Source organism: Pan troglodytes, chromosome 6 (genome assembly GCF_028858775.2).
Source record: "Pan troglodytes isolate AG18354 chromosome 6, NHGRI_mPanTro3-v2.0_pri, whole genome shotgun sequence".
NCBI classification, from domain to species: Eukaryota; Metazoa; Chordata; class Mammalia; order Primates; family Hominidae; genus Pan; species Pan troglodytes.
Genome location: NC_072404.2, coordinates 36203569 through 36217500, shown reverse-complemented (window position 1 = coordinate 36217500; position 13932 = coordinate 36203569). Strand labels below are relative to the sequence as shown.

At 45.0% G+C, this 13932-nt stretch overlaps 1 protein-coding gene and 1 long non-coding RNA gene across 50 annotated transcripts in view; one reads left to right on the top strand and one right to left on the bottom strand.

Annotated features, from left to right (window-relative positions):
* NOD1 (nucleotide binding oligomerization domain containing 1) overlaps positions 1 to 13932 on the top strand; it is a 66754-nt gene that overhangs the window by 46760 nt on the left and 6062 nt on the right. For 31 of the 49 annotated variants that reach the window (XR_010158382.1, XR_681256.5, XR_010158389.1 and 28 more), the window contains one exon: positions 779 to 1958. The exons of 5 other annotated variants lie outside the window; for them this stretch is intronic. Coding sequence is in view for 14 of the 44 variants with exons in the window: in XM_024357779.3 (XP_024213547.1) it covers positions 779 to 851 (73 nt within the window). In the remaining 30 variants the exon portion in view is untranslated. Of the gene's footprint in view, positions 1 to 545; positions 644 to 778; positions 1959 to 13932 lie in introns of those variants that run through there. 13 more of the 49 variants (XR_010158378.1, XR_010158379.1, XR_010158376.1 and 10 more) reach the window with 2 other exon arrangements.
* Positions 11011 to 11523, bottom strand: LOC107976125 (uncharacterized). The gene is made up of 2 exons (XR_008544334.2): positions 11437 to 11523; positions 11011 to 11183 (listed from the first exon to the last, which is right to left on the bottom strand). It is a non-coding gene; the product is annotated as an uncharacterized LOC107976125 (long non-coding RNA).

Below are 13932 nucleotides of genomic sequence, written 5' to 3'. Positions count from 1 at the left end.
AGAGATGATGGGTGCTCAGACCAAGATGGCCGGCCAAAGACATAGAGGTTCCAGGGAGGCATTCTAGATTCTTAGGAATTAGGGGAGAACTTTGTGATACAAGGAACATGGGGATGAGAAGGAAGGTGTCCAGGTTGACCCCCAGGTTACTAACCTGCTCAGCAGGATGAGAGTGGTCCATTCACTAAGCCAGGGGACCCTAGGAGGTGTGGCTACTTTGAGGTGTGGGGGAGAGGTCCAAGCGAGGATGCCAAGCAGGTAACTGCCTCCACGGACATACAAACAAGGCCGTGGCATTGATGAGATCGGGTGGGGAAAAAGGCTTAGCCCCAAACCTGGAGGAAATCTCAGATGTAGAGGTCACATGGAGGAGAATATAGGAAAGGAAATTGAAGTAGAGTGCTCAGATGCAGGAGAAAAATCAGGGCATATAACCAAGCCAAGGGGAGGGAGTGCCTCAAGAAGGAGGGAGAGGAGAGGTCAGGACAGCCAAAATCCTGTGAGGGCCAAGAAAGACAAGACCTGGAAAATGTCATTAAATTCAGGCTTACGGAGGCTACAGGTGACCTTAGTGAGACCCAGTGAACAGAGGGATGGCAGCTGGAGAGGATCCATGCTAATATGAAGGAACTATCTGCAAAAGGTATGTTCCTTAATTTCAGGGATACATGTGTATTGTGTGATACACGAGTGTGTGCTATGAACACACCTTGGGAAGGAGTGTGCGAGGGTCCTTAACATTTTACCTGCGTACTTTTGTCTTCCTCCTTTTCAATAGCCTAAATGGAAACCTGATAAAACCAGAGGAGGCCAAAGTCTATGAAGATGAGAAGCGGATTATCTGTTTCTGAGAGGATGCTTTCCTGTGCATGGGGTTTTTGCCCTGGAGCCTCAGCAGCAAATGCCACTCTGGGCAGTCTTTTGTGTCAGTGTCTTAAAGGGGCCTGCGCAGGCGGGACTATCAGGAGTCCACTGCCTCCATGATGCAAGCCAGCTTCCTGTGCAGAAGGTCTGGTCGGCAAACTCCCTAAGTACCCGCTACAATTCTGCAGAAAAAGAATGTGTCTTGTGAGCTGTTGTAGTTACAGTAAATACACTGTGAAGAGACTTTATTGCCTATTATAATTATTTTTATCTGAAGCTAAAGGAATAAAGCTGTGAGCAAACAGAGGAGGCCAGCCTCAGCTCATTCCAACACCTGCCATAGGGACCAACGGGAGCGAGTTGGTCACCGCTGTTTTCATTGAAGAGTTGAGGATGTGGCACAAAGTTGGTGCCAAGCTTCTTGAATAAAACGTGTTTGATGGATTAGTATTATACCTGAAATATTTTCTTCTTTCTCAGCACTTTCCCATGTATTGATACTGGTCCCACTTCACAGCTGGAGACACTGGAGTATGTGCAATGTGGGATTTGACTCCTCCAAGGTTTTGTGGAAAGTTAATGTCAAGGAAAGGATGCACCACGGGCTTTTAATTTTAATCCTGGAGTCTCACTGTCGGCTGGCAAAGATAGAGAATGCCCTCAGCTCTTAGCTGGTCTAAGAATGACGATGCCTTCAAAATGCTGCTTCCACTCAGGGCTTCTCCTCTGCTAGGCTACCCTCCTCTAGAAGGCTGAGTACCATGGGCTACAGTGTCTGGCCTCGGGAAGAAGTGATTCTGTCCCTCCAAAGAAATAGGGCATGGCTTGCCTTTGTGGCCCTGGCATCCAAATGGCTGCTTTTGTCTCCCTTACCTCGTGAAGAGGGGAAGTCTCTTCCTGCCTCCCAAGCAGCTGAAGGGTGACTAAACTGGCGCCAAGACTCAGGGGATCGGCTGGGAACTGGGCCAGCAGAGCATGTTGGACACCCCCCACCATGGTGGGCTTGTGGTGGCTGCTCCATGAGGGTGGGGGTGATATTACTAGATCACTTGTCCTCTTGCCAGCTCATTTGTTAATAAAATACTGAAAACACTCTTATGGGTTGAGTCTGGAGTTTTTGAAGGGACTTGGCCTGGTAAGCACTCATTGACTCCTGAGCCCCATCCTGATTCACTCCACAGGGGGGAAGGGGCTCTGGGGTGACGTGCTATGAGGAGAGCCTGATGAAGGCCAGGGGTGTCACCAGTTTGATCCTTCACAGGCCTCTCTGCCTACCAAGGGACAGGAAGAGGCTGTGGCAGCCTCTGAGGTCTCTCCATCTGGCCTCTGAATCTCTTCAGGTGGCTTCTCAGAGGAAATAACTTGTGAGTAGGGGGTGGCTGGTGCCAGGACAGGCCAAGTGGGCCAAAGTTCATGCCTTCATCACTATGCCATGGTAGAGCCCACAGGCCAGGTTCGACGTCCACTACCTTCCTCGGCTGTTCACTGCTGAGTGGCGGATCCAGGTAGGCCCATGGCAAGAAGCACCGAGCTGCCAGGGGCAGCACGTGACAGAGGAAGGCATGCAGGGCCTCCAACAGTCCACCTCTGAGTTCTTAGAGTCCATGCCTGGCTTTGTAGAGCAGCCTGTTAGGAAGGGGACCGTTGCGGGGGAAATCCTGTACAGTTAAGCAACTACAAGGCGGCAGTTCCTTAAAGGCTCGATTTTGGTGGTTCCTACGAGGTCCCTCCCAACCCCAGACCTGAGTATTCACCTAATAATCACCCCAAGGCAGCCACTCTCTCCTTACTGCAGAATCTGGGCAGCAAATATGCCCAGAAAGAACAAGGGAATGAGCATGGCCCACTGAAGGCCAAAGGGGGAGTACCACAGACCTCAGACTCGCCAAGTCTTACCACGAAGTTCACTTCTCAGCAGACAAAATTCACATTTTATTAAACTGCTAAAACTAAACCCTTGAGAGTCTAAAATTTACTCAGAAACTACCAAATGTTATTGCTTTTAGAGACTATCAAAATTAAAACTGCTGCCTCTAGGGAATTAGAATTTGTGTGGTATTGACTTAAATTCTATTTGGAAATACTTTGATCTTCCAGATGGCAAGTGGTAGATTTTCTATTCCTCCTGTAAAACTGAGACCAGGGGGGAGGAGCCAAGATGGCCGAATAGGAACAGCTCCGGTCTACAGCTCCCAGCGTGAGCGATGCAGAAGACGGGTGATTTCTGCATTTCCATCTGAGGTACTGGGTTCATCTCACTAGGGAGTGCCAGACAGTGGGTGCAGGCCAGTGGGTGCGTGCACCGTGCGCGAGCCGAAGCAGGGCGAGGCATTGCCTCACCTGGGAAGCGCAAGGGGTCAGGGAGTTCCCTTTCTGAGTCAAACAAAGGGGTGACGGACGCACCTGGAAAATCGGGTCACTGTCACTCGAATATTGCGCTTTTCAGACCGGCTTAAAAAACGGCGCACCACGAGACTATATCCCACACCTGGCTCGGAGGGTCCTACGCCCACGGAATCTCTCTGATTGCTAGCACAGCAGTCTGAGATCAAACTGCAAGGCGGCAGCGAGGCTGGGGGAGGGTCGCCTGCCATTGCCCAGGCTTGCTTAGGTAAACAAAGCAGCCCGGAAGCTCCAACTGGGTGGAGCCCACCACTGTTCAAGGAGGCCTGCCTGCCACTGTAGGCTCCACCTCCGGGGGCAGGGCACAGACAAACAAAAAGACAGCAGTAACCTCTGCAGACTTAAATGTCCCTGTCTGACAGCTTTGAAGAGAGCAGTGGTTCTCCCAGCACACAGCTGGAGATCTGAGAACGGGCAGACTGCTCCTCAAGTGGGTCCCTGACCCCTGACCCCCAAGCAGCCTAACTGGGAGGCACCCCCCAGCAGGGGCACACTGACACCTCACAAGGCAGGGTATTCCAACAGACCTGCAGCCGAGGGTCCTGTCTGTTAGAAGGAAAACTAACAAACAGAAAGGACATCCACACCAAAAACCCATCTGTACATCATCATCATCAAAGACCAAAAGTAGATAAAACCACAAAGATGGGGAAAAAACAGAACAGAAAAACTGGAAACTCTAAAACGCAGAGCGCCTCTCCTCCTCCAAAGGAACGCAGTTCCTCACCAGCAACAGAACAAAGCTGGATGGAGAATGACTTTGACGAGCTGAGAGAAGAAGGCTTCAGATGATCAAATTACTCTGAGCTACGGGAGGACATTCAAACCAAAGGCAAAGAAGTTGAAAACTTTGAAAAAAATTTAGAAGAATGTATAACTAGAATAACCAATACAGAGAAGTGCTTAAAGGAGCTGATGGAGCTGAAAACCAAGGCTCGAGAACTACGTGAAGAATGCAGAAGCCTCAGGAGCCGATGCGATCAACTGGAAGAAAGGGTATCAGCAATGGAAGATGAAATGAATGAAATGAAGCAAGAAGGGAAGTTTAGAGAAAAAAGAATAAAAAGAAATGAGCAAAGCCTCCAAGAAATATGGGACTATGTGAAAAGACCAAATCTACGTCTGATTGGTGTACCTGAAAGTGATGGGGAGAATGGAACCAAGTTGGAAAACACTCTGCAGGATATTATCCAGGAGAACTTCCCCAATCTAGCAAGGCAGGCCAACGTTCAGATTCAGGAAATACAGAGAACGCCACAAAGATACTCCTCGAGAAGAGCAACTCCAAGACACATAATTGTCGGATTCACCAAAGTTGAAATGAAGGAAAAAATGTTAAGGGCAGCCAGAGAGAAAGGTCGGGTTACCCTCAAAGGGAAGCCCATCAGACTAACAGCGGATCTCTCGGCAGAAACCCTACAAGCCAGAAGAGAGTGGGGGCCAATATTCAACATTCTTAAAGAAAAGAATTTTCAACCCAGAATTTCATATCCAGCCAAACTAAGCTTCATAAGTGAAGGAGAAATTAAATACTTTACAGACAAGCAAATGCTGAGAGATTTTGTCACCACCAGGCCTGCCCTAAAAGAGCTCCTGAAGGAAGCGCTAAACATGGAAAGGAACAACCGGTAACAGCCGCTGCAAAATCATGCCAAAATGTAAAGACCATCGAGACTAGGAAGAAACTGCGTCAACTAATGAGTAAAATCACCAGCTAACATCATAATGACAGGATCAAATTCACACATAACAATATTAACTTTAAATGTAAATGGGCTAAATGCTCCAATTAAAAGACACAGACTGGCAAATTGGATAAAGAGTCAAGACCCATCAGTGTGCTGTATTCAGGAAACCCATCTCACGTGCAGAGACACACATAGGCTCAAAATAAAAGGATGGAGGAAGATCTACCAAGCAAATGGAAAACAAAAAAAGGCAGGGGTTGCAATCCTAGTCTCTGATAAAACAGACTTTAAACCAACAAAGATCAAAAGAGACAAAGAAGGCCATTACATAATGGTAAAGGGATCCATTCAACAAGAAGAGCTAACTATCCTAAATATATATGCACCCAATACAGGAGCACCCAGATTCATAAAGCAAGTCCTGAGTGACCTACAAAGAGACTTAAGACTCCCACACATTAATAATGGGAGACTTTAACACCCCACTGTCAACATTAGACAGATCAACGAGACAGAAAGTCAACAAGGATACCCAGGAATTGAACTCAGCTCTGCACCAAGCGGACCTAATAGACATCTACAGAACTCTCCACCCCAAATCAACAGAATATACATTTTTTTCAGCACCACACCACACCTATTCCAAAATTGACCACATACTTGGAAGTAAAGCTCTCCTCAGCAAATGTAAAAGAACAGAGATTATAACAAACTATCTCTCAGACCACAGTGCAATCAAACTAGAACTCAGGATTAAGAATCTCACTCAAAACCGCTCAACTACATGGAAACTGAACAACGTGCTCCTGAATGACTACTGGGTGCATAACGAAATGAAGGCAGAAATAAAGATGTTCTTTGAAACCAACGAGAACAAAGACACGACATACCAGAATCTCTGGGATGCATTCAAAGCAGTGTGTAGAGGGAAATTTATAGCACTAAATGCCCACAAGAGAAAGCAGGAAAGATCCAAAATTGACACCCTAACATCACAATTAAAAGAACTAGAAAAGCAAGAGCAAACACATTCAAAAGCTAGCAGAAGGCAAGAAATAACTAAAATCAGAGCAGAACTGAAGGAAATAGAGACACAAAAAACCATTCAAAAAATCAATGAATCCAGGAGCTGGTTTTTTGAAAGGATCAACAAAATTGATAGACCGCTAGCAAGACTAATAAAGAAAAAAAGAGAGAGGAATCAAATAGACACAATAAAAAATGATAAAGGGGATATCACCACCAATCCCACAGAAATACAAACTACCATCAGAGAATACTACAAACACCTCTACGCAAATAAACTAGAAAATCTAGAAGAAATGGATAAATTCCTCGACACATACACTCTCCCAAGACTAAACCAGGAAGAAGTTGAATCTCTGAATAGACCAATAACAGGAGCTGAAATTGTGGCAATAATCAATAGTTTACCAACTAAAAAGAGTCCAGGACCAGATGGATTCACAGCCGAATTCTACCAGAGGTACAAGGAGGAACTGGTACCATTCCTTCTGAAACTATTCCAATCAATAGAAAAAGAGGGAATCCTCCCTAACTCATTTTATGAGGCCAGCATCATTCTGATACCAAAGCCGGGCAGAGACACAACCAAAAAAGAGAATTTTAGACCAATATCCTTGATGAACATTGATGCAAAAATCCTCAATAAAATACTGGCAAAACGAATCCAGCAGCACATCAAAAAGCTTATCCACCATGATCAAGTGGGCTTCATCCCTGGGATGCAAGGCTGGTTCAATATACGCAAATCAATAAATGTAATCCAGCATATAAACAGAGCCAAAGACAAAAACCACATGATCATCTCAATAGATGCAGAAAAAGCCTTTGACAAAATTCAACAACCCTTCATGCTAAAAACTCTCAATAAATTAGGCATTGATGGGACGTATTTCAAAATAATAAGAGCTATCTATGACAAACCCACAGCCAATATCATACTGAATGGGCAAAAACTGGAAGCATTCCCTTTGAAAACTGGCACAAGGCAGGGATGCCCTCTCTCACCACTCCTATTCAACATAGTGTTGGAAGTTTTGGCCAGGGCAATTAGGCAGGAGAAGGAAAGAAAGGGTATTCAATTAGGAAAAGAGGAAGTCAAATTGTCCCTGTTTGCAGACGACATGATTGTATATCTAGAAAACCCCATTGTCTCAGCCCAAAATCTCCTTAAGCTCATAAGCAACTTCAGCAAAGTCTCAGGATACAAAATCAATGTACAAAAATCACAAGCATTCTTATACACCAACAACAGACAGAGAGCCAAATCATGAGTGAACTCCCATTCACAATTGCTTCAAAGAGAATAAAATACCTAGGAATCCAACTTACAAGGGATGTGAAGGACCTCTTCAAGGAGAACTACATACCACTGCTCAAAGAAATAAAAGAGGATACAAACAAATGGAAGAACATTCCATGCTCATGGGTAGGAAGAATCAATATCGTGAAAATGGCCATACTGCCCAAGGTAATTTACAGATTCAATGCCATCCCCATCAAGCTACCAATGACTTTCTTCACAGAATTGGAAAAAACTACTTTAAAGTTCATATGGAACCAAAAAAGAGCCCGCATTGCCAAGTCAATCCTAAGCCAAAAGAACAAAGCTGGAGGCATCACACTACCTGACTTCAAACTATACTACAAGGCTACAGTAACCAGAACAGCATGGTACTGGTACCAAAACAGAGATATAGATCAATGGAACAGAACAGAACCCTCAGAAATAATGCCGCATATCTACAACTATCTGATCTTTGACAAACCTGAGAAAAACAAACAATGGGGAAAGGATTCCCTATTTAATAAATGGTGCTGGGAAAACTGGCTAGCCATATGTAGAAAGCTGAAACTGGATCCCTTCCTTACACCTTATACAAAAATCAATTCAAGATGGATTAAAGATTTAAACGTTACACCTAAAACCATAAAAACCCTAGAAGAAAACCTAGGCATTACCATTCAGGACATAGGCATGGGCAAGGACTTCATGTCCAAAACACCAAAAGCAATGGTAACAAAAGACAAAATTGACAAATGGGATCTAATTAAAATAAAGAGCTTCTGCACAGCAAAAGAAACTACCATCAGAGTGAACAGGCAACCTACAAAATGGGAGAAAATTTTCACAACCTACTCATCTGACAAAGGGCTAATATCCAGAATCTACAATGAACTCTAACAAATTTACAAGAAAAAAACAAACAACCCCATCAAAAAGTGGGCGAAGGACATGAACAGACACTTCTCAAAAGAAGACATTTATGCAGCCAAAAAACACATGAAAAAATGCTCATCATCACTGGCCATCAGAGAAATGCAAATCAAAACCACAATGAGATACCATCTCACGCCAGTTAGAATGGCAATCATTAAAAAGTCAGGAAACAACAGATGCTGGAGAGGATGTGGAGAAATAGGAATACTTTTACACTGTTGGTGGGACTGTAAACTAGTTCAACCATTGTGGAAGTCAGTGTGGCGATTCCTCAGGGATCTAGAACTAGAAATACCATTTGACCCAGCCATCCCATTATTGGCTATATACCCAAAGGACTATAAATCATGCTGCTATAAAGACACATGCACACGTATGTTTACTGCAGCATTATTCACAATAGCAAAGACTTGGAACCAACCCAAATGTCCAACAATGATAGACTGGATTAAGAAAATGTGGCACATATACACCATGGAATACTATGCAGCCATAAAAAATGATGAGTTCATGTCCTTTGTAGGGACATGGATGAAATTGGAAATCATCATTCTCAGTAAACTATTGCAAGAACAAAAAGCCAAACACCGCATATTCTCACTCATAGGTGGGAACTGAACAATGAGATCAGATGGACACAGGAAGGGGAATATCACACTCTGGGGACTGTGGTGGGGTGGGGGGAGGGGGGAGGGATAGCATTGGGAGATATACCTAATGCTAGATGACGAGTTAGTGGGTGCAGCGCACCAGCATCCCACATGTATACATATGTAACTAACCTGCACAATGTGCACATGTACCCTAAAACTTAAAGTATAATAAAAAAATAAAATAAAATAAAATAAAGCAAAACAAAACTATCAAAACTATTCAGGGAAGGGATCTAGGCAAATGCAGAATGTTTTTCCTGGCAATATCTAAGATTTCAATCTCCTCATTCTCCCAGTGAGGAAACTGGTGTCAGAGAGCAAAAGATACTCACTCAAGGTCACTTTAACTACTGGTAGAACAAGAACAGGGCTTCTGTCTGGTTTTATTTTCCCTCTGTTCTGATAGGGTTTGTGACCTTCAGTTCACTGTGCAACTGACCATCTTTCTGCCAAATCTATCACCTGGTGACACAGGATTTTTTTCTTGGCCACTTTGCAAGCCAGGGACCTCTGGCCGGCGACGCCCCACCTGGGCCTTGCTCAGCCATGCTACCCTGCTGCAGGAGACAGCCTGCCCGGGACAAGTCTGGCTTGTGCACTAGTTCCTGGGTGCTTGTCCCACACCCAAGAAGAATGAGGATATGTTGACAATCGAAGAGTGAGCAAGGCAAGGAGTCTGAGTGATGAAACAGCTTTCAGCGGAGAGGGGATACAGGGGTGGTCCCCCTACCTGAAGGTGGGAAAGTCCCCACACTGTGGCTGAGTCTGGGGCTTTTATGGGCTGATAATGGGAAAGGGGCAGGTCGTAGGTAGTATTGGAAAAGGCAACATTCGATTGGTTAAAAGGCATTATTCAGAAAGAATCAATCAGGAAAGGGCGGGCAAACAGGAACAGAAGTTCTCACTCTAGGTCGCGGGTTTCATCAGGGACCAGCAATCTGGCCTTTCACCCCTCAGGCTGTTTTTTGGCTTTAAGGTGGGGTTTCACCTGGGACCTGTCCCATTTACCTAGGCATTTGGCTGCCTTCTGTCACTATCACTGGTTCCAATCTGCTAGGGCAAGTTATGCAAAATGGAGCTCTTTCCCCAAGGACACAGATGGGGTCTCTTTAATGTTCCTAGGATTTCTTCAGGAAGCCTGATCTTTTCTCCTATATTCAGTTGCTACAAGTTGCAGGACTCTGGGGTCATGTCTCATGGCTGGAGTCACAGGCTGGGAGCACCCTGCAGAATGGCAAGTGACATCTTGACTCTACAGAGCCAACAGCCCGGGAGCACCACGCACAATGGCAGGTGGTATCTTGGCTCTACAGAGCCAACAGCTTCGTCACTGGCTACAGATCCTCCATCCCCCACCCATGAGACTGGAACAAAGGAAGTAACTGGGTACATTCCAGAGAAGTGGAGAAGGTTGCAATTGAGTGACTTTCATCACAAGAGGGCAGCATGTGTCCAGTAATTAATCCATTATGTAAGTGGCCAAAGGATTCAACTGTGCATGGGGTCTGGTGACTGGCACATCGTTCTATTTAAATAAGGCCCAAACCAAAGTACATTGTGTTAAAAACAGTTTTAAGCCCATTCATCCATGAGTTCAAAGATATCAATAAGTGCAAGAGCTGGCTGAGGACACCTTAAAAGAACACTATTGTGGCAAGTTCTCTGGAGACTGAGGATCTGGGTTCAAATCCCGGTGCTACCAGAAGCTGTGTGAGCTTGGACAAATGACTTAGCATTTCTGTACCTGAGCTCCCCATCCATAAGAGTTTATAAAACAGTGCTCCCCTTGCAGAATTGTCTGGTTGTGAGTAAATGAATTAATAGGTGTAAAGCACTTTAAACGGTACCCAGTAGCAACTCCTGTTACCTAATGAGAACTTTTTCCTCTAGCACTGCCTTAATGAGCATCAGGGATAGGGCAAGAGAAAAAAAGAGACTCTGCCAGGCCATCCTTCCTAACATTAAGAGCCCCTCTACGACAATGCCATTTTCAAACTGATAGCAAAGTCCAGTCTTTTAAGCCCAGAGACTGGAACCCATTTCCAAGGCTGAATACCTGTGGGATTGGAACTAACTATTGTTTATACTTGAAATTGTCTTCAGTCTTATTCTGTCAAGAAGCCACGTGTCCCAGTGAACACATATCCAGAAACATAGATTAGGAAAGCCAAAAACCAATTTGTATTTTGATTTGATTTCACAGATGTTAGAATGTATCATCTGGCTTTCCACACTAAAATCATATGATTGAAGGTTCTTCGATGTGAGCATGTGGTTCTCTTTCCAGCACTCCTTTCATTCACTGATGAACATTGCTCCTGATTCCCCTGCCTGCAGCAAAAATGAATGAGTGAGCCGGAGAGGAGAGTAGAAGGAGGGAGATGAGAACAGAACAGAACAGCAAGGAAGGACGTGGGTGGGCTAATTCCTGGAATCTTAACTTCCACCCTCTATTGCCACCATCCTATTGGTGTGTCCAGGGACTGGCCTGGTGCCTAAGGCCATCAGCTGCATCCTAAGCACACTGACATTTCCTGGAGCCAGTAAGCTCATCACCTGCTGAACAGCTGTGGGGACAGCTCACCTGCCCACTGCTGCTTTCAGATTCCCAACTGGATATTCACTAGGTGATGTGTAAGATCTTCCTTCTGCTGAGAAAATGCACTTAGCTTGTTTCCAATTCACTTTCCCAGGAGAACTCACTGGTGATGAAGACTCTTCCACTTGAATCCTCTAGTCCATTGCTTCTCATTATCACCCCTGTAAGGAGACATTTTAGATATTTTCCCCAATCTCTCTCCCTTCCTGAAATTTTAATACCACTGATATACTGTGTTTCTGTTTATGTACAACTGCAACCCTCTGAAGGCCACAAACCATCGAATAACTAAGTTCCTTTTTGTCTCCCAAGAATTAATTTTGCCCCTGTGGGGATGATAAAGCTCTTACTGAAAATCTCATCAAACCCTAGATAAGTCTTCTCATGCTGCTTGTCTCCAAGAACCCTTCTATCACCCTCTCTTTCTGTGTAGAGCGATTTGCTTTCTGCACATTATTCAACTTTCAATACATGTTAATAGTTATAAATTTAACATTCTTATTCTCTTTTCACTCTATCCTAAAGACAGTTTTATCTATGTGCAAGAACTGTGCTTATATTAGGAAAAGCAGTGCTGTTTGTGAAAGGGGAACAGGCCCTCCTAGCAGGGACAGTTGTTGTCTGAAGCTTTCTGGTCCCAGTTGCTTCAGAGATGAATTTCTGCAACATGTCCCGAATTACTGCCACCTGGCCTTTGGGGAGAACTTGAGGCTAACTTTGGCTTTGCTGCTGTGCAAACTTCCCTTTCTCACTTTCCAGTTCCCCCTCCCTAACTCCCCCTCTAAGAGACCCAGTGATACCCAGAATTCCCTTTTAAAATAGAACCCAGGCCTCTGCCACTCCGGGCTGCCTACTTCCCACATCAGCCCACCCCATGCATCATTGCCGAGCTTCGCTAGGTGTTGGGGACATCAGACTCATTCAGGCAATTCAGAATAAAACGCAACTGTCTCACAGGACTACCCATGTCAGATAGTTTAATATCAGAAGAGGAGCTGGCAGATCCAAAAACTCTACTTAAAAACACAAAGGATGAGAAACTTCAGGTCAAGATAATCTTCATTTCTCCTCAATTGTCTTCCCCACAGTTCCAGAATCATTCCAGGGTATGGTTGGCATTTCTGAAAGGGTTTGATCCCTGCAACACCTTAAGCAGAGCTCAAAGTCCATCTACTTTCTATCTATCCAACCATCCATTTGTTTCACAAATAAATACTGAACATCTGCTTTAGGCCAGGTACTATGCTGGCTGATAGGAAAAGGTTAGTGTCATGTCTGGACTTTTTACCCTACTTGCAAGTTAGTAAGTTAGACTGTTACTGTTTTGTGGATGCTGGCACAGGACGCAAGCCTCCTGGGTCAGAAGCACAGGACTTTATGATCGACAGAACAGTAGACAACATGAGCACGAGCATGTCTGCATCAGCCCCTGTGCCCCGTAGCCCATGAAGACAGTGTGCTGGGGCACAGGTGGATGCTACACATACAGTGGCTTTGCATGGCAGCTGAAGAACACTGAGCTTGAGGAGCCTGCCATTTTATAGCAAGCATAGCAAGTCTGCTCTCCGAACTGGAGGGAGCTACTACTTTATCCTCAAGGTTGTCTGCTGCGAACATAATGTCTGCTGAGAAGCAGTCTTGAGTAGAGTGGTCAGGGCCTCGCCTTGTGTGCATACCCAGCAAGAATGTGCTGGATGCTCAGGACTCAGGGCAGATCACCTCTCTCAACAGTGAACTAAAAACACGCAGAGAGCCTACACTCGCAGCACGTACAGCCTAGTGGGGAAGATGGATATATTTATTCAAACCACCAAGTGGGTAACTGCCAAACTGCAACCATGATGAGTGCCCAAGGAGAGGTGCAAGGGCTTTCAGGGCCTATCATAGGCGTACCGTTCTCCCTTGAAATCAAGGACACAATCTGCAGGGAGGACAGTGAGGTTCAGTAAATGAACAGCACGGGCCAAGGCCCCATGGCTCCGAGGAGCCTGGCCATGAAAACTGGATCATAGAACTCAAGGAGGAGCACAGCACAGGTGGAGCTGGGAAATACAAGGTAAGGGCCCACCCCAAGACAGGCCAGTGTTTCTTAAACTGTATACTGTGACTGCTAGGAGGTTGTGAAAGCAATGGGGTGTACGCCCAACCTCTGTTTTTAAAAAATGAAACAGAATAGAATATCAGAGTCCACCACAGAGTAGCACCAAGAAGCAGTGAAAAGCACGGGTCTGGACTCAGACTGCCACTCATTAACTGTACAACCTCAGACAAGCAACTGAACCTCTCTGTGCCCAAGTGGCTTCAGCTTTAAAGTGGTCATAAGAACATGTGCATCGCATGGGTTCTTACAGGGACTAGATGAGTTACTATTCACAGCACAGCAAGAACAGTGTCTGGCAATCAGTAACTGCCATGCAAGTATTTATTAATCAAATAAAGGGTAAGTATTGTCTTGTGACACTTTTATAAAATATACATCAA